At 36.4% G+C, this 24,770-nt stretch overlaps 1 protein-coding gene across 1 annotated transcript in view; it reads right to left on the bottom strand.

Moving 5' to 3' along the window:
• The window catches only part of LOC150108587 (leucine-rich repeat-containing protein 40-like), a 234,408-nt gene that overhangs the window by 67,892 nt on the left and 141,746 nt on the right, over positions 1 to 24,770 (bottom strand). The window contains exons 9-10 of the mRNA XM_090416034.1: positions 24,334 to 24,424; positions 3,502 to 3,674 (exon numbers count right to left, since the gene is read on the bottom strand). Coding sequence (XP_090272160.1) covers positions 3,502 to 3,674; positions 24,334 to 24,424 — 264 coding nt within the window. The remainder of the gene's footprint in view (positions 1 to 3,501; positions 3,675 to 24,333; positions 24,425 to 24,770) is intronic.

Here is a 24,770-nt window from a genome sequence, read left to right as displayed (position 1 = left end):
ATGTACATACAAGAAACTGCGCAACTTCGGATTCATGTAAGTTGGTAGCGTAAGTCGGGGTATGACTATATACTGATTGTCAAAAAAAATATAGTCATCTTCATGAATCTCCATATACCACTCATCAAAAAAGAACATCAACTGTCCAGATGCCACTTCTGAAATGGCTGTCTTGTAATGAAGATGAACATGTTGTTTAAGCCTTCAACCAACATCCAAATTCTTCACATGGATGCACTAAAGTGCAAGACTCTGTGCTAGCTAGTCTAACATTTGACAAGGTGCATTATTATGATGACACTCGTTGGACTTTTCTATAGGACAATCTCCACAGAGTAAGCATTCATAGACTATTACACATTATCATTATTATCTGAGACCTCCAGGGAGTCAAGGACTTATTGAGGGAGGCTATAAATCATCCAAACCAGCTATCATACCTTCCCTTAAATTCATTTACACTAGATGCACTCACTACCCCCTAAGGGCAAATTATTCCACTCACTCACTGTTCTCTGTGAGAAAAACCTAGCTCTTACCTCTTTCTTGACTGTGAACAACCTTAACTTCTATGGATGCTGCCCCGTGTTCTCTCCCCGCCTTCCATATAACGAAAAATTTCATCAGTTGAAATGCTATAACACCCATTCAAAAGTTTATAGACCTCTATCATATCACCCCTCTTTCTCCTGTTAGTCTGCGATCCACATACTCGCAATCTGTCCTAATAATCTAAATCCCATAATCTGGATATAATCTTTGTAACTCTTCTTTGACCCCTTTTCACAGCTTCTTTATCCCTTTGGAACCCGGGAGACCAAATCTGCACACAATAATCCAGGTATAACCTTATCAAAGCCTTATAAAGAGACTAAATGACTTCCTTATCCTTACATGTTCGAGGTTCACTTCAACATCGCAATTATCCTCTGAGTTATATTTGGAACTTTTGTTATGTGACCTTTGAACTTCAAATTCCTATCCACCAATATGCCGAAATCCCTTGCCTCTTCAGTTTCTTGTAGCATAACTCCGCTAATATAATATGCCACTGGAACTCTAATCACGCCAAAGTGCATAACTTTACACTTACAAACATTAAACTGACAGCCATTTTCGTTTGCCCAGATTTCCAGTTTATCATTTTGCAATTGCTGAATATCAGTAGCATCCCTGATTGCCCTGCCTATCTTAGCATCATTGGCAAACAATTGCACATCTGATGGTAGACCCCCTGCTTGATGTCATTAATGTATAGATTGAACAATAATGGCCCAAGGACTGAACCCTGAGGTACACCACAGGTTACCTTAAATCTGGGAGATTCACACCCACTGTATACCACTTTTTGATATCTGTCTGTCAATCATCTCCTGATCCAAGTCAAGATATTATATTCCAATCCCATATTCTCCAGTTTACGCAACAGCCTTTCATGTGGTATCCTATCAAATGCCTTAGAAAAATCCAACATTATCATAGTGTATTCATTCCCTTTATCCAACTCAGTCATAATATTGTTATAAAATATGAGCAAATTGCTAAAACATGATCTTCCTTTAGTAAACCCATGCTGTTCCTTGCAGAGCATAGCATGTTTGTCTACCCATTTCTGTATATGAGTTCTTACCAACTTCTCTAAAATCTTCACTACCACACCAAAGATACTAATAGGTCAGTAGTTAGACATATCAATTTTTGCATCATCCTTCTACAATGGGACTATCATACATTACTTCCATTCCTGTGGTATCATTCCTGAGCTGATACTCAAGTTATACAAATGTGTAAAAGGGCTAGCCAATTCGGCTGAACATTTCTTTAGCAAATGGGCTGATATTCCATCTGTCCCTATTGACCAATTCTTATCCAAGTTATGCAACAGCTCTTCAACCTCATTTTCACGAACCTCTAACTCTTCATCCAACGTAGCAGTAGCACTGTGCACCATGTTACATACACCTGGTTGATATATCTTAGCAAAGTGAACACTCATTAATTGAACAATCTCATTAGCTTCCAACACTCATGTATCATCTGCATTCAATAAAGTTATTCTTCCACATTCATTCTTTCTTTTGCTTGCGACATAATGATAAAATTCTTTTGGATTGCCTTTAGCTTGCATGGCCAATTTTTTTTCATACTCTGTTTTAGCTTTCCTCACAATACTCGTTACTTTTCTGGCCTAAGCTTTATATATTTCGTAACTCCTCTCACTCTTATTCTCACGATATTCTTTCCACATCATCTTCTTCTTGTGGATCTCCTGCTTAATAATGTTGCACATCCATTTCACTCCCAACCTATTTATTCTTCGAACACTAGGGATACATTCAGATACCACCTCATTCAAGCTTTTTCAAAGATTCCCATGCATTGCTGACATTTTATCCATTCAGTAACTGATACCATGGGACCAAAGATAGTATTCTCCTAAGTTGATCATATTGATCATTCCAGCTTTGTTAAAACACTATGTTAAAGTTTTTCTGGTAAGTGACATACTCAAAACAGTCATATGATTTGAAGACGGTGTATTAATATTCATCTCTGTACTACATCTTTCCAAACTTCTTTCTAATTGCGGTTATTTCTGCACTATGCAAGAAATCTGAGCATTATTTTGGGATAATGATTGGTTTTTCTTAACAGCCCCCACCCACTATCCCTCCACAGAACCTGAGGCTAAGGAGTTCAGTAGATAATGTTATGGTGAAATCTCTAACAACAACTTGATCACCTAGTTGAGAAAATTTATAATGTATTGATGCACAATGGAAAGAATGAAAAACTTTTCAATACTTTCCAAACTTTTTTTTACTATTTTCTTATATCAAGAAATTTAGAAATAAGTAAATACACAGTATTTACTTATTTCATCCATGATTGATCATGGATGCAAACCTATATTCAGTTAATTCTAGGATAATAAAAGTTTGTTATCAACCCATTTCTCCATACCTCAGTTCTCTCCAAAACAGCAAAAAGTCAAAAATCAATCTCGCAAACTGAAAGCCCACCAAATGATCAGTGACCACGTATGGATTCCACACACAAGGACTGTTCCCTTGGACTAGCATCCATCATCCTCCACTTTTCTCTAAACCTGTAAGAACTCAGTCATAAGCTAATCAACTTTCATTCACATTTAGCTAGAAACATATAGAACCAGCTTCTCTTCTCTTTTATTCCATTTAGTTTCTAGAAATGCCTTTTTCATGTTATCAAAAAATATTAATGCAGGTTTCTTCTCTCTTCCCAACTTCCATTCCACAAATGCCACTATGCCTGCTATATGTTCTGCAACCTCTCCTGTATAGGAATGATGTAAAATTCTAAACTATACCACAGTTCCAATACTGAACACAAATTATTTAGCATACATTACTTTGTCTCGCCTTTATACCTTGCTATGCCATGTGGTTTGTCATTAGTAAACTGTATAATTTTTGTAAACAGAGTATTTTGAAATCAAATTAAAACAAATAAACAAAGCACCTATAATTAAGAGTTCTTGATGATCGCAACATAAATTTGTCAACATAAGGTGGAATATCATCTTTAAAATTTCCCATGTCAGCACTATTTGGTCTACTTGAGGGAAATTCCTTTAATTTATTTGGGTCTTCAATGCGACTTCTTAACCATCTTAGCAGATGTACTGTACCTCTCTGAAAATGAAAGAAAAAAAAGTTAAAATAATTTTTAGAAAGCCATAATTAAAGATATTAAGATTTCTTAAACTCAATTCAGTTAGATCTTTAATATTATATAACATTAATTTAATTATTTTTGAAAGTACAGTGCACTCAACAAGAATGCAACCCATGGAGAAAACAAGAAAAGATATTACAGGTTCTACTGAAAGTAATGTTCCTTCTTATATATATACACACATCATTAGAATACTACTATAATGTGCTGCAGTCTACTGTTCACACACAATTTGTTTAATCATATAAGACAATGTTACAACAAATATGTAACAGGTAATATGCAACAGGATTTTCTTTTTTGTCTCCATTATTTTAAGGTAAGTTAATCCTTTTCATTAATGCACAGAATGAACAACAACAACAACCCAAGGAATAATTCTTACAGCCACTGGTCATCTTATATCTGGCAAATTCGAACCCACCAGATATACTTTCTGATATCTGTCCATCAAACATCCACATCCAAGTCAATAGTTCATATGTTTAATTTTTAAAGGTGCCTGTGACATAACTAGAGAAAATAAAAATTATAATAACCACAGTAATGAACTTTAATGAAAATGTCTGCTCATCATGCCTCCCAAAAAATTGGTGTTGTTAAGTCATTAATTAATAGAGCACATAATATGTGCTTCCTCAAGCTGGCAACAAGAAATTCTCACTATTAAAACTTTAGTGGAATTAAATGGTTACAACCTTCATCAAATCCAAAAGATAACTGACTTCTATTTTCCAACACCTAAGGATTCTTCGACAGACTGCAGGTTTTCCAACTGCTTGTATGGTATGGTGCAAAAAAAATTGGACTGAACTTTGACATCCCCCCCCCTCGGTACATACACTATGAGATATGCAGTATAATGGTATATACCATATTCAGTACTGTTTTTTTTTTTTTTTCCACCATACTGTATTACTGGTATCTCTGAACCTATTGGTAGAATTATGAGAATGTTTCATCTTAATCTCACATATTTTTCTATCAACAAAATTTCTCATCTATTACCAGCTACAAAAGATAAACTGTTGCATCTTTCATTAGCTGGTGTTTACCAGATCCCTCGTGAATGTAATTTGACATAGTCTGAGCAGACAGGCCATTCTGTGGGGAAAAAAAAAAAAAAAAGGAATTAAGGAAAATCAATACTACATTGAATACATGAAATCTCAAAAAGTCAGGTCTAGCACAGTATAACATTGACACTAAGCACAGTATCTTGTGAGATGAAGCTCATTTTCTAGATAGAAACAGTTTTAAATATGAATGCCTTTTCAAAGAGAGTTATGAAGCCCTTTTATGTTGGCATAACCTGAATCAAAATGATTGTCTATCTCTTCGCCCCCCCCTCCCAAGTTTGGGAGATTCTCATCTCATGTACATATCAAAAATAATTAATGATTGTTTTTAATATTGATTTCTAGCCATGGCTACCATTTTTAATTGGTAAACCAACTGTTCACCTTTTGGTGCTTAGATCAATTAGGATAATTTGGCAATGCATTTCACTGTCCCCAGCAAATGAACCACTAGGTCTGTAATAACACCTCACCATATAATTCATCTTGTTAGCCTCCATTTCACACGAGATATCCTCAATCTCACTGCTACATGGGACATTATTGCTATTATTGCTTTCATGCATTTCTACTCTCGACTCAGATCATCAGATATCATTAGTAATACCCCCCCCAACCCACCCTCTCATATCTGTTTTGTCTTTCCTAAAAATACTATATCTTTTGCCCTTCATCACAGTTCCATCTGTCTCTGATAGGCCAGATTTCACTAATACTCATAATCTTAGGCTACAATGTATACACCAAAGCAATAAACTCAATCCTCACTTACACTCACTCCTAGTGTAAGTGAGCACTTTTCCCTCTAGAGAGGGAAAAGTGCTCAATTCCACCACTGTGCTAGATAAATAACCATTCACAATGGCATTCATATCATTATTATGTTTACATACCAGAGCTGAATTACACATGAACTTGTAAATTTACTATTCTTGCCATGTTGATCTATCTTTCCTGACTCTCTGCATTACATCTCATCCCAATAAGTAATTTCTCCAGGCTCCTGATGTCAAATCCATTCAAGTGCAGGCCATCCTCCTTATGCTAGTCTTTTCTACCATCAAACTCACTCTACACATCCACAAAACTCACACCCATTTTTTCTACATAGCCTATGCAATGAATCATTTGTGTCTGCTCCTTCATAACTGAGTACTGAAATTTCTCAGTAATAAACCAACAATTTTCACTCTCTCACTTTTCTTCCTCGCTTCGTCCAACAGTCCTTTATATCCTTTCATACTGTGTTTGTTGCTATTTGAATCATTAGTTCCAACAAGCTATCATCTCTTTTTATTTTTCTTTTCTGTTTCTCTATTACATTTTTCTTGTAGAAAGGCTTATATGCTGGTTAAACAGGATTATTAAATACTTAAGGAATTGACAGCGTATACTAGAATATAAATTAAATCAAACTTTAATATATACTTCCAATATTTCGGCAACATCATGTTGCCATCTTCATGGGAACTTAAGATAAAATAAACAATACACTCATAAATGAAAAAAAATCACCAATCTTCAGGAGCTCCGTAATGACACATCTCAATTTGCAGGCACATGTTTTTCTCATACCCTCTCCTTTCCACCTATCAGTTAAATTTTGTGGGTGCTGAATTGTCATGAAACGCCTCCTTGTGGTGTACTCTGGGCGACGTCTTTGGCAGCTAAACTTTCACGACTATTGGGAGCAGAATCCATCATTTTTTTGACCTCCCAACTAATATGTGCAAAATGAAAGTAAAGTGCAACAGAAAGAAACAAAGTAGACCTTTTCAAAAAGGTTCTAAAACAGACCAAACAATAAGGGAAACTGAATTCATCCTACAGATCCTGCAAATTAATACAGAGGATGCCTCCAAAGACAAAAGTGAACTACTTGGAAAAATCTACAGGACAAATAATATCAATGTAATCTCTGTCCAGGAAATACATATCAGCAAAGAAGATGAGATTATCACTGGCTACAGGATTGGGCTACATTTTCTGTCACCGATATATGGTTCTGCTATCTACATGCAGGAGAACATGGAAAATTGCAAAATAATATCTTTTTCTAATTATAACAACACCGAGATCATCACAGCAAAGGCAGCTGGCACAACCATAGTGTCAGTTTACAAACCACCAAAATAAATTTCATCTATCCCAGTTCTTCCTGCTCACCAACATCCAGCAGTCTACATAGGAGATTTTAGCAGTTAACATTACTCTGGGGCTATTGCAGAAATGATATCAACAGTACTAGATGGATGGAATGGGCTGAAAGCCTTCGGCTATCACTGGTTTCTGATGCAAAAGACTCTAGAACTTTTAAATCAGGTAGATGGAAGAAAGACTCAAATCCTGATCTCTGCTTTGTCACTTGCAACACGGAGGATAATTCTTATCCTCGGTGTTGCAAGTGGGTAAAGTACTTTTCTATCTGATCTCAACATAGACCTGTTATAGTCACTATAGGAACACAAATCCCAATTATACAATCTGTGGAAAGATCAAGATAGAATTTTTGCAAAGCTAACTGGGAACAGTACTCTAAACAAACTGAATCTAACATCCATTGGATCCAACCTGAAGTTGAAAATTACAAACATTTTGTAGGAGTACTGATAAGTGCTGCAAAACGACGTATACTATCTGATCTCAACATAGACCTGTTATAGTCACTATAGGAACACAAATCCCAATTATACAATCTGTGGAAAGATCAAGATAGAATTTTTGCAAAGCTAACTGGGAACAGTACTCTAAACAAACTGAATCTAACATCCATTGGATCCAACCTGAAGTTGAAAATTACAAACATTTTGTAGGAGTACTGATAAGTGCTGCAAAACGACGTATACCAAGAGATTTCCAGAAACAGTACACCCTATGCTGGTCTCCTGAAACTGAGGAACTATTCAAAAAATACAAAAAAAGATCCAGATCCTGAAATGGGAAAAAGAATTTTAGAAATGCTTAACGAACAACAAAGGCAATGTTGAAAAACCACAACTGAAAATTTAGACTTCACCCACTATTAATTGCTCCAGAAACTCAGAACTGCATCAGTTTCTAAGCAGAAAGTTGTGCAGATCACTCCTAAAGACATAGCAACTAGAATCAAGCAAACATCTAACAACGTAAAGAGTAGTGCATCCTATTCTAAAGAACTTATCACCAAATATATCCATGTTTATAGAAGTGTCAAACAAAATAAATACCTCTCAATGCCATTCACTGAAAACGAACTACTGATTCAAGCATTTAAATCACTGAAAACAGCAGGCCTGGATGGAATATACCCTGAGTTCATTAAACATCTTGGAAGTAACGCTTGTAAATGGCTTTTGCAGTTTTCCTGTAAAACTCTAGAAAGCAGGAACATTCCAAAGGAATTCCTGAGAAGCAAAGTTATAGCCATCCTAAAAACCTGGAAAAGAGTCTACTGATGCAGCAAACTATCAACCAATATCTTTACTAAGTATTCCCTATAAAAGTTTTGAATGATTACTCTATAATCGAATTTACCCATTGATTAATGCCATAGTACCAAATGAACAAGCTGGATTCAGAGACTCTTGCAGCTGCTGCAACCAAGTACTTGACCTACACATAGAGAAGCTGGTTTCCAAAAAGGGCTTAAAACTTCAGTAGCATTCAAAAATCTGTCTGCTGCATATGACACAGTTTAAGTAAATGAATTCATACTGAAATTTGCAACTGTAATACAAGACCCAACAATGATTAAGATTCTAAAGCGCAAATTCAAGATACAACTGAATGGTAAAAATAGCCCCTTTAAAGCAGCGCTTCCCAAACTGTGAGCCGCAGCCCCCTTGGGGGCCATTAGTTTTGTTGAGGGGGGGGTGAAATAATGAAAACAAATTTTAAATGTTTTAAGACTTAGTCTGCCATGTCAAATGTGTATGTAAGATAAAAATGTAATAATTGCATTTGATTTCTGCAATATTCGCTGTGTATGTTTTGTATTGAATATAAATACAATAAATATTATAATAATATGCCTGTATTACGATTTTTTTTTTTCCAATGAGGGAAGTGAAATATTTAAATTTTTCCAAGCGGGCCTTTACATCCATAAGTTTGGGAAGCACTGCTTTAAAGTACTAAAAAATGGACTATCACAGGGCTCTGTGTTAGCACCACTCCTCTTTAATTTATACATTAGTGAATGCCACAAACCTCCTCCCAAAAGTTCGCATATGCAGACGATCTGGCATTATCAACTCAGACTAAACACTGAGAGAGGCCGAGGCTATGCTCAGTTCCAACCTTGAAGTTCTGTACACCTATTATTATTATACGGACAACTCCACGAAGTCCGAAGACTCACTGCGAGAGACTCAATCTATCATACCTTTCCTTGAATACATTAATAGAAAAAGCACTCACAACTGACTCTGGCAACTGATTCCACTCATTCACCACTCTCCAAGCAAAAAAATCTAGTCCTTACACCCCTACTGACCACACCTTTATTCAACTCAGATGACCCCTTGTTCTGGTCCCTCTAGCCAAATGCTGAAACATTTTCCCTGGATCTATCCAATAAAATCCTTTAAGCAAATTAAATGTTTCTATCATATCCCCTTTCTTTCTCCTATCAACCAAATTCTGCAATCCACACACCTCAATCTATCCTCATAGGGCACATTCTACAGGCCGCTCACAATCTTGGCCACTTGCCTCTGAATCCTCTCCACCGCTTCCACATCCCCAAGAAATCCAGGGGACCAGACTTGAGCACATTAATCCAGATGTTGGCATATCAAAGCCTTATAAAGAGGAATTACAACTTCCTCCTGTTAACGTATTCGTTAACTTCCTGTTAACGTATTCTTCAATAGCCAAATAATCTTATGTGCTAACTTAGCAATATGTCTTCTAAACTTTAACTCTCTGTTTATCACCACTCCTAAATCTCTAGCTTCATCTATTTCCTGGAGTACAGTGCCATCAATGTGATAAATGACTTGTAATCTATTTATCCCAAAGTGCATAACTTTACATTTCTCAACATTAAACCGACACCCATTAACTTTTGCCCATACTGACAGCCTATTTAAATCATCCTGCAGGCTCCCTACATCGCCTTGATTAACTACCGTGAAATCTACCTAATTTTGCATCATCAGCAAACAAATGAATATTTCCTTTCAGGTTATTTCCTGTATCATTTATGTATAAATTAAACAGCAATGGTCCCAGCACTGAACCTTGTGGCACACCACTAGTCACCTGGTTATCCCTCAATTTTTCCCCTCGATATACCACTTTTTGATATCTGTCGAGCAGCCATCCTTTCATCCACTTAACCAGTGTCATACCCATCCCCATTTGTTCTAATTTGTGTAACAGTGCTTCATGTAGTATTCTGTCAAATGCCATTGCAAAATCCAGCAAAATCATCATGTAGCCATTTCCTTTATACGACTCAGGATAAAGGAAATGGCTACATGATGATTTTGCTGGATTTTGCAAACTCTATCATAAAAAGTTAGTAAATTACTAAGTGGTATGACCAACCCTTCATAAAGACATGGTGACCATCATACAGTATCCAATTTTTATCTACCCATTCTTGAATTCTCTTTTTTACCAATTTTTCTAATACTTTTACCAGCATGCCTGAGATACTGATTGGTCCATAATTTGATACTGTCGTCTTAGAACGTACCTTACACAAAGGAATAATTTTGTCCTCTTTCCACTTCCTTGGAACTCTACCAGAGCTGAGACTTAAATTAACTAGCTTAGTCAAAAGCATTGCCAGTTCTCTTGCACATTCTCACAAAAACCCTAGCTGATATCCTATCTAATCCCACAGCTGTATTTATATTGAGATTCTGAAATAGCATAAGGACCTCCAATTCATCCACCTCTGTTCCTATAATAGTGTCTGTCACATAGGGTTAATGCAGTAACCTCACTAGGAAGATATGCTCAAAAAGTGGTCACTCAGTAACTCAACTATTTTATCCACTTCCATCTCCTGGTGACCATCATCACTCATTAAGGTTAATCTTCCATAGTCATTCTTCCTCTTACTTGCCACATAATGAAAGAACTCTTTGGGATTTCCTTTTGCCTACTCGGCTAAATTCATCTCATAATCTGATTTTGCTTCCTTGCCATGCTGGTCACCTTTCTTGCCTGAGCTTCTTCTACTGTTCATGAGTTTGCTGGTCACCCTTCTCTTTGTATACGAGGGTTTTTGAAAAGTTTGGTAAAAAAATAAGGACCTTTTTTTTGGAAAATATCATCGTCATTTCTCGACATAGTCTCAATCGAGGTCTACACATTTGGTCCAGCAAGTTTCCAATTTTTTCATCTCATCTAAAAAGTAGGATTTGTCAAATTGTGCAAAATAATCATTGACAGCCTTGATGACATCCTTGTCCGAGGAAAAGTTTTTCCCACCGAGTAAAATTTTTAAGTTTAAGAACAAGAAGTCACATGGGGACAAGTTCAGAGAATATGGTCGATGTGGAACCAATTCAAACCTCAGTTTGTGCAATTTTGCCATTGCGATGGCCGATGTGTGGGAGGGTGCATTGTCTCGATGAAAGAGTACTTTTTTGTGTGCCAATCTTGGTTGTTTTTTCTTGGTTCTTCTTATGAATGGTCCAACAATGACGCATAATAGACTCCTGTTATTGTCTTATCCTTTTCCAAATAGGATATCATAATAATTCCTTGGGAATCCCAAAAAACAGTAACCATCACCTTCCAAGCTGACAAAATGGTCTTCGCTTTTTTCGGTGCTCTTTCACCAGGCACTGTCCACTGTTTTGACTGCTGCTTGGACTCAGGTGGTGTGTAGTAGTGGATCCAAGTTTCGTACATTCACGAATCGATGCAAAAAAATCCTGCGAATTGTGATTAAACATCGCCAAACACTGCATTGAAATGTCTTTTCGCATGCATTTTTGATCGACAGTCAACAATCACAGCACCCATTGCACACACAGCTTTTTCATGCAGGATATCATACATCCCTTCAGCTGTGATGCCTACAATCTCAGCAGTCTCACGCACTTTCACTCGGAAGTCTTCAATAATGATACCATGGATTTTGTCAATCATTTTCTTCATAGTGACCTCAGTTGGGTGTCCGGAGTGTACTTCATCTTCAATGGACTTATGACCATGTTTAAACTCATTTATCCAAAAATAAATAGTCCTTAATGCTGGTGCAGAGTCTCCATGAACTGCATCTAACTCGGCTTTGATCTGCACGGCTGTCCACTTCTTCAAATAAAAGTGTTTTATCACTGAACGAAACTCATTTTTCTTCATTTTTATGAAAAATGCAAACACGGTCATTTTAAATGTTTGCCAAACAAGAACTACACATTGCATGTGGCTGAAATTTTGCCAGGGGGTCATGAAAAAGATGATATGTGCTGACACTGGTATGAATGAACAAATTGTGTCACCGTCTATTGGAAATTTACCAAACTTTTCAAACAACCCTCGTGCCTTCCATACCTATTACACCAAATAATGGTGTCTTTGTCCAAATCCCTCTAAGACCGAAGTTTGCACATTTCACTTGAACAATCATCAAGCTGATAAACAGCTGAAGGTCTCATTCAGAGAGGAGACTTTGAAGCACAACTCCAACCAAAACTATCTCGTAGTCACTTTAGATTGCTCTTTAACCTTCAAGAAATACCTGGAAAATGTCTTCCAAAAGCTAAAAACTAGGAATATCATCATCAGGAAGCTTGTATGTTCGGGCTGGAGTCAATAAAATCTGCCCATGCCCTAGTGTACTCTTGCAGAATACTGTGTCCAGTATGGTATTCGAATCATCATGTCAGCAAGCTCAACGTGAAACTTAATGATACCATGAGAATCATTAAGGGTTGCATAAAGTCTACACCGGTCAGTGGCTCCCTAACTCAACACTCTCTAACATCATACCACCAAACATAAGGAGGAAAGCTGCTGCTAACAGAGAGTGGATAAAATGTATGGGATCCAGCAAAGGTTGGTCGATTGGTAGAGCCTCTGCTACTAATGGCTCACGCAAAAAGTTAAGCAAGTTTGAGCGCGGTTAGTAGTTGGAACACTCTCCCTCGATGAGTCTTTGGACTCCCTGGAGGTGTCACATAATAATAATAATAATAAATAACAAGTCACTTTCAAAATAGTGGCTAGAGGTTAAATAATTTAAGAACTCTAGTTTTGAAACTAAGCCATTTCAAACCAGCAATATACATGAGGTGGTACCAAGAAAACACTGAACTCATAACTGTTTAAATTCATTAATTTTCAATAAGGATGAAGTGCAACTTCATTTACGATAAGGAGAAAATGTTTACAATTTGATCTATGGCTTCCTCTGTTTATAAGGATGTGGTTGGTCACCTCTTACACCAGTGAATGAATCATGACCACCAGACTTGGCATACAGTTTCCTCGTTATAAATTGAAATAAGTGTAAGTATTTGATTGAGCTCTCTTCCACTTGGAAATCCTAACGAAGTTCTTGCAGATTATATCTGAATAGTAAGAATTGGGACACTCAGTTACTCTACCTGCTAAAATTTTTTTGCAGAATATTTAACTATAGCTTGCAGCTTCTAGTTTTAAAACCAGATAGTTAGATACCAGATCCCAATCAACTCATTTTCAATTGGAAAGCATTAGCATTTTTATAAATGTTTTCCTACTGAACATGAGTTGACATGTGTGATACATAGATTGTATTTCTTTTTTGAAAAACAGACAAACCAGCCAGAGACATGCATAACAAACTGCTGGGGAAATGATTAACTTCTTTTTTATGTGTGTTGTCAATTAGTGCCTCACAAATTTCCATCTACCTCAGTGGATCAAGTTTTTCCCCACTGGCAGGCTGTTAATGTGTAATGTTAACTTCTTACATTTAAGCCAACCCCCACCTACCCACAACGTGGCCTGTTTCCACAAACAGAATCTGGTAAACTTCATGAATATGCTCTTATAAAAGCATGTATTAACTAGTTGAATTCAAACTATACCACTAGTTGGTAAATGATTTTCATGATTTAGTGAAGCGCTGCCACATTGCTTGTTGGGAGCCTGATGTAGCAGTTGCCATGTTTGATCTCTAGTTTGTTCTTCCCATCTTATGCACAATGAATGTGACATGCTTTAAGAGTATTGCACATGCACTGTGGAGACCCAACATCCATTTGAGGATACAGCATTAAAGTGGTTCCCTAGCCAATCCCACCTTTCATTTCCATGGTCAGCTGCTAGGAATTAAGGAATAGAGACATAACTTCTGATCTCCTGAAATTGGCCTTGCAGGATTAGGCCACTCAACAGATATTCCTTATCAAATGTGAATGGCTACTTGGACAGTATTTCCCCAAACTTGAACTCCCTCCAGGTGCAATCTAGTAAAGTAGGTTGCAGCTGGGTTATTCACTGGCAGGTTGGAAAAAACTAGTGTATTACCATTAAGAGTTTTCTCTACAATCAGGTTCAGTCCAGTGTGAGATGTCGCATTATCCTGCAAGACCAATTTGAGGAGTTCAGAAGTTATGCCCTTACTCCTTAACTCCTCAACCATAGAAAGTCTCATGAATAATTCATAACATTGCTGATAAAAAAACAACAACTCCAAAACATTTATTTCAGGAAAGTGCCAAAGCCTTAGTACACTGCCCATATTAAATTGAAATGAATGTGTGTATTTACCAAAAATATGGGAGTCTCATTCTCCTTAGCCATCACTTATGCTGAAATATTTGTAAATAAAATGTTACTATCTTTTCTTGTGTTTACATGTTGAAAGTGTATTCATTTTTATCAGAAAGATCTGAATCTTCAGATGACTTGGATATCCTCCCAGTTTTCATTTCCAGAGTTAATATCCATCCATCCTATAACATCACTTTCATATTTAACCCACATCTATCATTCTATATCTTGAAAGCAGTGATTATTCATCCCATTCCACAAAAGAAAGAGAGAAAGCCATCAAATATCTCATTGCCGTCCCTGAGAAAAATCATCAGTAGTCAATTTCTTCATTGCCTAGTGATTATTCATAACTACCAGTATGGATTCTCACTGTTAATCTACAGTAGATCTTCTCAACATCAACCACCTTTTAGCACAAACTAGAAACGAGTTTTGAGAAACTTATTGTTCCTCTTGACATCTCCAGGACATTTGATCAGGTCTGGCACAAAGTACCATCTTATTGTGTATGCCTCACTCCTTGCATTTGAATTGCCAAGTTCCTCTCTGGTTATTCACTATATCTCATTTAGTTTCACAGATTTTCTCACCAAGGGAGAGCACCTAAGTGCTCTGCCTTTCCTCCTGTATATAAACGAATCTCTCATGAGTATTCTACATTGTCATACAACAATCCACTGTTAGATGAAAATGTGCTAACATACTGCTGATCACACATACTCCTAAATGTGCTGTACCAAATAACTATTGAGCATCAGTGGCAAGAACAACTGAGACTGACGAGGTGATCTCCAACAATGCAATCCAAATATGCATGTGGAACTTTTGCTTATTCCAGGCTGACCTGACCATAGATCAACCCACACCAAGTGATGCATGTGGTGAAAGTTATTTATGCCATCTTCGGTGAATTGATGCATTCATAAAAAAAGCATACTAGAGAGAGAACCACGTTCACTGCAACCTTGAAAGCTATTGAGCAAAACTGACTAGAGTGGGAAAATCTGCCATTAATTGCACATGGTAATAACTGTTGCTGATGATCACAGATACACCATACACTGGAATGTGATGCAGATATATCACCAACAGCATGCTATTGGAGATATAGCTGCATCACATTTATATCTCTGTAAATCATTTCTGGCCTTGATTATATGACCTTTTGTTATTAGAATTCACAGTAGAATAAATACCTAGAATTTGGCCAAAAATTTTAGAAACAGGGTGCTTAAGGGTCAAAGCTGTATAACTGAGAGGAGACCTCCACATAGCCTTTAAAGGAATTCGGAGAATCGACCAGGGCTTCTGACCTAATGTCCAATCCTCACCTTCTCGTGGTGCACCCTGTTGGGTATCTACTTTGATACTGAACGAACGAGGATGGGCTGGCAATTTGGGATTTAGCCGACCAAATTGTATTCTTATTGATTAAAACAAAATAAAAAATGATGGTACAACATGACAAAATTTCATGCCAGCTGGGGTGTCGCCTGGTTAAACAAGGCCCCCGTTGTTTTCGCCAGGGAACCAGGGCGAACAGCGAAAAGTCAGCTACCGGAACAAATCTGAAAACAAACCCCAACTCAACATCGTCAGAGTTAAAGATCGGTACTATCAACATAAGAAGCCTGAATGGCAAAGAAATGGAGCTAGCTGAGGAATTAGATAAGTACCAGATCGACATAATAGGGGTGACTGAAACAAAAAAGACCAAAACTGGTGAGATCTTTCTGAGCAGTAAATACAAAATGTTATATTCAGGCAATGACAATCAAGGAAAAGAAGGAGTAGCCATAGTATTCAACACAAAATACGAGGCTAATCTTCTTGAATAGCAGTCAGTCTCAAGGAGAGTAATGTGGGCAAATATGAGAATGGGGAACTGGACAATGAGACTTATTTGTGCCTATGGTCTCACAGAAAGTTCTACTAAGGTAGAAGTGGAAGAATTTTTTGACGCTTTAGAAAAAGCAACTGATACAATGAAAAAGGAAAAGTTGGTCCTTGTTGGGGATCTAAATAGCAGAGTAGGAAATGATTGTGAGACATAAAAATATTTTGGGAAAATTTGGAGAAAAGAGCAAAGCTAATAATAATGGTAAATATCTGTTGGATTTCTGCTCAGGACATGGACTGGTTATTACTAACACCATGTTCCAACATAAAAATGTGCACAAACTCACCTGGAGAGAAGAGGCTAGGAATAGGAAAAGTCTCATTGACTATGTTATTGTTGATAGTGATGTTTTCTCCCTGGTGCAAGACACCAGAGTGTACAGAGGATTTGAAATTGGAAGTGATCACTATTTAGTCTTGAGCAGGATAAAATTAAATTTCATATTGAAAAAAATAACATATAAGAAAGTTTTAAAGCGAATAAAAGTGGAGCAGCTCTCTGATGTGAACTGTAGACTAAAATACAGAAAGATTATTGAAAAGAAAATGAAAGAGTTTGAGAACAGGAATCAAACCTTGGAGATTCAGTGGCAAACTCTGAAGAAAACATTGATTGATTCTGCCAGAGAGGCATGTGGTGAGGTTGTGTGCAAGGATAAAAAAATCAGAACTCCCTGGTGGACACAGGAAGTCAAAGAGGCAGTGAAGGAAAAGAAGAAAGCATATCAAAAGTTCCTGGCAAATAAGTCAGCTTTTACTCTTACAGAATACAGAGACAAATATAAGAAAGCTAAACAGTGAGTAAAACTAGCTAAACAAAAGTCATGGGAACATTTTGGCAAGAATATAGAAAATAAATATCAAGAGGGTGGCAAAATATTCTGGAGGTTGTTGGAGAAGCTTAGGAATGGAGGAAAGAGTGCTGTAAAAGAAGTTAGAGATGATAAAGGTGACACGAAAACAGGAGAAAAAGATATCCTTGAAGTATGGAGTAATTACTTTGAAAAACTGCTAAATGAAACAAGCAGTGATGACAGCACAGTGATAAAAAACACTGACCAGGCATGCAGACAGGAATACATATCCATACTTGAAGTAGAAAAAGCCATGAAAGACTTGAAATGTGGAAAGGCGGCAGGCGTAGATGATATTCGACCAGAAATGCTGAAGTATGGTGGTATAAAAGTCTTACAGTGGCTGCACTGCATAGTTCAGAAAGCCTGGACAGAGGGACGAATTCCCGATGATTGGAGTAGAGCTCTCATTGCACCCATATATAAAAAGGGAAATAAAACTGAATGTGAGAATTACAGAGGTATTTCCCTAGTGAGTGTTCCTGGCAAGATCTATGCAAGTATACTTGAGAAACGGTTGAGAAGAATTGTGGAAGAAAAGCTTGAAGAACAAGCTGGATTCAGGCGAAATAGAGGCTGTCAGGATCAGATCTTCACTTTACGACAAATAGTCGAGAAAGCATGGGAATATAACAAAGATCTGTATTTAAGTTTTGTCGATTTGGAAAAGGCATATGACTAGGTGCCAAGAGAGAAGCTATTCAATACGCTGCAGTTATATGGTGTCAATGGGGCATTATATCAAGCAATACTTAGTCTTTATTTGAGTTGTAAGTCAGCAGTTAGAATTGAAGGTAGTACAGGAACATGGTTTAATGTTAAATCTGGTGTGAGACAAGGATGTACATTATCCCCTCTGTTATTCATTATCTATATGGATCACATTATGAAGGAAAGTGGTATTAAACCTGATATCAAAATTGGAGATGTTAATGTCAGCTCTTTGCTTTATGCGGATGATGTTATACTTCTAAATAAATCTGCTATAAGTATGCAAGATTCTCTGACTAAATTGAATAGCTATTGTAATAGATATGGTATGAAGGTCAGCAATAAAAAGACAAAGACAATGAAAATAGGCAGAATCATTGAAAATGTCAACTGTGTTGTGAATGGAGAACCTGTGGAACAAGTAAAACATTTCAGCTACTTAGGCACGATTTTTACTGAAGATGGTAAATTAAATATAGAAATAGACAACAGAATCAGCAAAGTTGGTATGGTGGGAAGTCAATTGAATAAATTCATATGGAATAAGAGAGAAATTAGTCGGAACACTAAATTAGCTATATACAAGACAGTGTTCAAACCAGTTTTAACTTATGGATCTGAGAGCTGGGTCAGAAGTAAAACACTTGACCAAAGACTAGAGACCACAGATATGAGAGTCCTGAGAAAGATTAGAGGCATGAACAGATGGCATCAATGGCAATATCATATTAAAAATGAGGATATTAGGAAAGAACTTGACATTGTCAGCATCCAGGAATGTGTTAGCATTCCTGGATGCTAACACAAGTGGCCATACCACCTGCTAATCTCAGGTGGTAATCACTTAAATAGAATGGGAGAGGAAAGATTAGCAAAACAAGTGTTCTCTGCCAGGTTGGCAGGAAAACGAAACAGAGGAAGACCAAGATATAGGTGGATTGATATGGTACAAAGTGCCTTAGACGATAGAAATATATGATCTGATAATGTTGGAGTCTTGACAAGTAACAGACTGATTTGGAGGAAAATTATAAATAGGAAGTTAGTAATGATGTAATTTTTTCATGTAGTACTGTCATATCCTGTACATCCCTTGAGGGTACATGGCAGGAATTTGATGATGATGACAACTTACCCATCCATGAAGACCTCCAAGATCTACCATCTCTTTGCTTAAAGTCCTGCAACCCGATCTGGAAAAATCAGCAACCAGATACATATTCTCCTGAAACTGAATGGAAGAAATGCTGGCTTACTTCAACAATAAAAAATGGACATCTCATTACAGACCCTATGATAGAGGCCCCTGGCTTTGACCTGCCAGATGGCAATGGAGCACACTAAAACCTCTGAAGATAGGCCATGCCAGATGTGCTACCATGATGTACAAGTGGGGCCTGCATCAATCTCTAACATGTGACTGTAGTGCTGACCAACAGGCCATCATATTATTCAGGACTGTCCACTATGGAGTTTTTAGGGCACAGTGGATCTGTTTCAGGCTACCCCGAATGCAATCCAATGGATTAGAGACAATTTGAACTTAAATTTGTGATTATTAGCATATTGTTTTAGTACATATATATATATATATATTTACTTTTTCTATTTTTATCTTTCTATTTGCACAAACACAACCCATACGAAATAAATTTAACTAAATTTTTGTAATCCACAAATCTTATCATACTTGTATGATGACACCTGTAGAGTATCCATAACTACATGTTATTCTCTAGTTACAAATTTTATCTATCATAATGGGGAGCATTCCAGAGATCTGTCATTATCTTGGTTACCCACCTATGTGGCATGCTAATTAGTGACTTTTCTCTTTCAGCATAGTACATCTCTCCATACACAACTTGCTGATACCCATCTGATAGATAATCAGCTATCCAATTCACTAACCTAATATCCAATCCCATCTCGCGGACTGAAACCTGGCCTTCGAGAGATAACCTGATCATTTAAAGTCACTGAAACTAATAAATCACCACTTCAATATAAACAAACAAAAAAAAAAAAAAACACCCAAAGACATGAAAAATCTAATACTAGAAATGCAGCCAACAAGTATCAAACACTAGTACAAAAGTTTTGGGTTCATTTGACATGAGCGGTGTTTTCCTTTCTTGGATTAATTTTGTGGTTGTGAAACTAGTGTCAGTTTTAGTGGACCAAACAATCAATATAAGCCAAAATGCATCTGCTCAGCTTTATACCCACCATGGTATATTAATTTGGTGTTCAATGTAATTTGAAAGAAATAACAGCTGATATTTCCACATCAAGAAAAATCCAACACTGCACCTTTTAATAAATAGGATGTTAAGTTTCATCACTGGAAGTGAAGAAATACTACCAGTAACATCTTTATTAATGACATGATTTAAGTTAATAGACAGTCACTGTAACACAAGAATATACAGCATGCAATACAACTGATTAGTCTTCACCTGGATAATGATAAATTTTTCAACTTCAATAATAAATTTAGTTTAATCCTTTATCCAAGTGTGTGCAAACAAAGTTTGCACCTGAAAGTATCTTCAGGACTGGGGTAAAGTGGTAAAAGTGGCACACCGTTTGGCAGCTCCTATAGGAGGAGATGACCTTGCTAATGCTTCTGCCTTGGTATCTCCACTTGGGCCTGGCTCCCACTGAAGAGACCTCAATAAAGATCAAAACTAGTCTGGGTAGTGGCCCTTCCCTTAATGCATAACATTATACATATCCGCAAGGAGATGTGTTTTGCATTATGGAAGATACTGAGATAGGAGTGTTGGTCGCTTTCTCCACCTTTGCAAGGAGTCACCCGGTGTTGTACCACTTTACCCCAGTCCTGAAGATACCTTCAGGCGCAAACTTTGTTTGCGCACACTTGGATAAAGGATTAAACTAAATTTATTATAGTCTGACCAAGTGAAAAATAAACTTTCAACATTTTCAACTTCAACTTTTAATTTGCATGATGTAAACAATGACAAGCATAGGTGGAAATAAACTTAGAGAACTTTGAATTTCTTTGCTGCAACAAAAAACAGACAAATATCATATAATTATTCAAAGTTAGTGAATAACTGATCATTGTTTGAAGAAGAAAAAGAAATGCTAATATATATTCATTTATTATATTCTGAGCAAAACTAATGATTCATAGATTACAAATAATGAAAGTGAAACTGTTATGAACAAATAAAAGTATCATAGAAAAGTTTTTGTTTTATTGAGATCTTTGTAATGATTATATGGCATTTTTTCCAGGTATTACTTGGCTTGTTTCCTTTTTGAAATTTGATGTTTTCCAAATTTCTCATGGAATGATTTCTATTTTTCAGTGGTAGTACATGCATTCATAATCTTACATGTGGTGGTGTTTTGATCACATGACATCACTTCCGGTGATGTTGCATTGTATAATCATATAATCATATGATTATAAAATTCCGGTGATACACCTTTTTTACTATTTGTACATGGAAAAAATATATGACTTCTGCATTAATTCATCCTTGTTATCTCTTCTGTTATCTGGACCTCAATAACGGTCGAAACTGATCTGAGTAGTAGCCCTCCCCATTATGCATGTCCAAAAGGAAGTGTATTTTGCATTATGAGATACTAAGGCAACTGATGTGAAGTCATCAGCAGGTATATACAAGTAGCCTAGTTGTGAAGATATTTCATATGAAAACTTTGCTTGCTTGCACTTGGATAAAGAATAAAACAAGAATACAAATTCTTAGCAAGTTTAATTTAATTTGTAACTAAGTGAAAATCTTTCAACACAGAATAATGCTATCAACCCACTTCTATATCCTAGCTCTCACCAACCTTTCAAACAACTTAATTACAACAAATTGGCCTATACTTAGTAGCCTCAACCTTATCACCACTTTTGTGAAGTGAAATAATTTTATCTTCATTATAATTTTGCAAGGCTTGTCACGGGTAAACCTAGACTGATGCTAACTCCTTGGAATATTCCCTTAACACGTTCATGCTGAGCAGTGTCTGCATATGTGTATAGACACTGGCAGAACTAGCTTTAGCATGTGTATGCTGCTTCCACGTTGAGCAGTCACATTTCCACAAAGCTTATATGGCATGTTAGTTGCAATTTTTTTTTTTTGGTAGAATTTCTCATTTTCCTTTTACCCTCTTTTACCTTGCGGTGGGGTTTATTAATCATCAGACCTCAAACCGTTCACAGGATAAGGTGGTCAGCCCTATGTCCCAGTATATCCTACACACTATATCCACAGCGTTGAGTTCTCAAGGCCAGTTTGCAGGATGAATAACCCCAGGATAAACTGGGGAAAAAAACCTACTGTCCATGTCCAAGACTGACTAACTTGGCTATGGCTGAGGAAGATCCTTTAGCTCCTCATGTCACCGATGGAAATCGAACCTAGGACACTCCTTCCCCAGGTTGCGAAGTGCACAGCCACTAGGCTAACCGCATGGAAGAATTTTATTGGTAGAATTTTATTTCTAAAATTAGCATTTGTGAAGTATCTTGATTTGCGAATATCTGTATAATTCAAACTAATTTCTAGTTATATATACAGTATATTCTCATGCTTATCTTTTTGCTTTAAATAAATTGTGTGCTTTCTGTATCCAATGAAAGCATTATAAACAGCTGTTATATGTATTTTCTGGAACTAAAAATTTGAAAGAGGATGTTAGGCCAAATGTGTTTAGTTAGCTGCTATGTTTAGTGATACAATAAATCTATTTTGCTTACATGCAAGCAGCATAGTCTGTGGGGAGAGAAGATGTTTTGATTATGAAGCGTTATTCCAGTTGTCTCTAATTACACTTATTGTTGCTAAATATAGGACCTAGACTGCAAATGTCTCTGAACTGTATTTAATGATAAACAAAGCTACTTTTTCTTGGTTATGCAGTATAGCATTCATTGAGGATGGAATGTTTTTCATGATTTTTTTTTTTTTAATAAAAAAGTTCACTCACCTCTTATTTCCTCTGTACTCTTGGTCCCATTACTCATTACACTTCGTCATCGCACAGCTCTGCCAGCATACCATTCATAATTCTTGTTTGCCATTTCAACTCATCATTGTCACACCTTGACAAACACACCAACAATCTTTCCTAGCACATTGTTATCTCTCACTCCTCAATAAATTCCTGATATTCATCCTTACATTCTCCTTATGTCCAACCAAATCATCTGTGTCTGACCACTAACTCCCTCCCTTGTTCATTTACGTCTCATATCCAAGGCATCAATTATCTTGCTCATTCTCTTTCTCTCTCTCTCCCCTGGAAAACACAGTGTATGGACTCCATTCACTACACGTTAATAATGGAATCTAGACACTGCTATTTTCGAGTCAATCATCATCACCTCTTTTTCTCTACTTTCCTTCATTCTATCCATTTGCACTCTTTCGTTACTTTCTATCAAGCCTCTGATTACACTCTGCACACATTCCTCATTTTTTTTCTCATTCTGATAAACTCATTTTTCAAATCTTGCATCCCAGCAATATCACTTCCTATCACTCCTGCAGTTTCATTTCCCTCTTGTTTTGATGTTTTTTTTTTTGTTGTTTTCTTATTCCTACTTTCTTTTGCTTCCATAATCTCATTAAATAAGATTCTATTAATAAGTAGTCAATGTCGCCAATTACTATATATAATAGCACTTATCTTTTCCAGAGTTGTTTCCCAATAGCCTTATACTTAGCAGCCCTTATAGCAAAACAAATCTCAGAATAAAATTGTGATAACTAGCTTAGAATTGTGGCAGGGCTGTTCAGCTTTTAATGTTGGGCAAGTCTGTAATTTATCTGGCATGTTAACATGCAAGATAAATTACAAACTTTTTGATAACCTTATGGGGAAAGTCAAGGAATCTCACAACTAACATCACCAGAGTAAACAAATGGTATATGGATATGCAAGTCAGTGGTGTATCAGAAGCAAGTCCACAAGCATTTAAATTGCTGAGGAGGATGAAAGAATTTATACAAAATAGGACAATGTGCAATTTATCAGTGTGATTTTGTCAAAATTTTCTATCATTGAATTTTTCTATTTACTAACTGATGGTATATTAGTAGATAACAGCACAATAATTATCAAATAGTTGAATCTATCCTAGATAATATACATACAAGTTATATATAGTAATCTACCATATATCGACCACATCAGAAGGCAATTTGCTGCTCTGATAATTGAAGTACAATTAAGTGGTGCTGCACCTGAGGTAAGTTGACATGTAAGGGCCTGTTTATTGAAGAATTATCATTTAGAAGGTCAGATAAAGAGTACATTACAGTATAAGTTTAAAAAAAAATTTAAAAATTAATTATCTTGAAGTTTACCTGAATTATGTCTCGACGAATAGTTCTCAAAGGATTTCCATCAATACCCAAAGACTTCAAGTGAGATAATGTACCTAATGTATATGGCAAGCTAGAAATCCAAAAGAAAAAAAAAAAACACTTTTAATAGTGAAAATAGTGTTCCTAGAAACTTTAAACAACAAAATAATTCTACTTTTTTATTTTAATTCAGAATTATCAATGACATTTTCTGGTATGTTGCCTCAAAGAGTTAGCAGATACTATGTGATCCAATACAATTAGCATTTCAATCACGTGAGCAATTTTTATGAATTATATGAAAATATATATAATATAAAACATATAAAATGAAATAAATCTGCAAACACCTTTTATTTCCAACAGGAATAGACAGGACTCCTTTAGTCCTAATTAACTTTCTGAAGATAGATGGACAGCCAGTCTTCAGTTTTCAC

This window comes from Typopeltis vanoorti, chromosome 3 (assembly GCF_054136105.1).
Source record: "Typopeltis vanoorti isolate ZY-2024b chromosome 3, IOZ_Tvanoo_1.0, whole genome shotgun sequence".
NCBI lineage: Eukaryota > Metazoa > Arthropoda > Arachnida > Uropygi > Thelyphonidae > Typopeltis > Typopeltis vanoorti.
The sequence above is the reverse complement of the archived record's forward strand: the minus strand, read 5'-3'. Positions and strand labels throughout refer to the sequence as shown.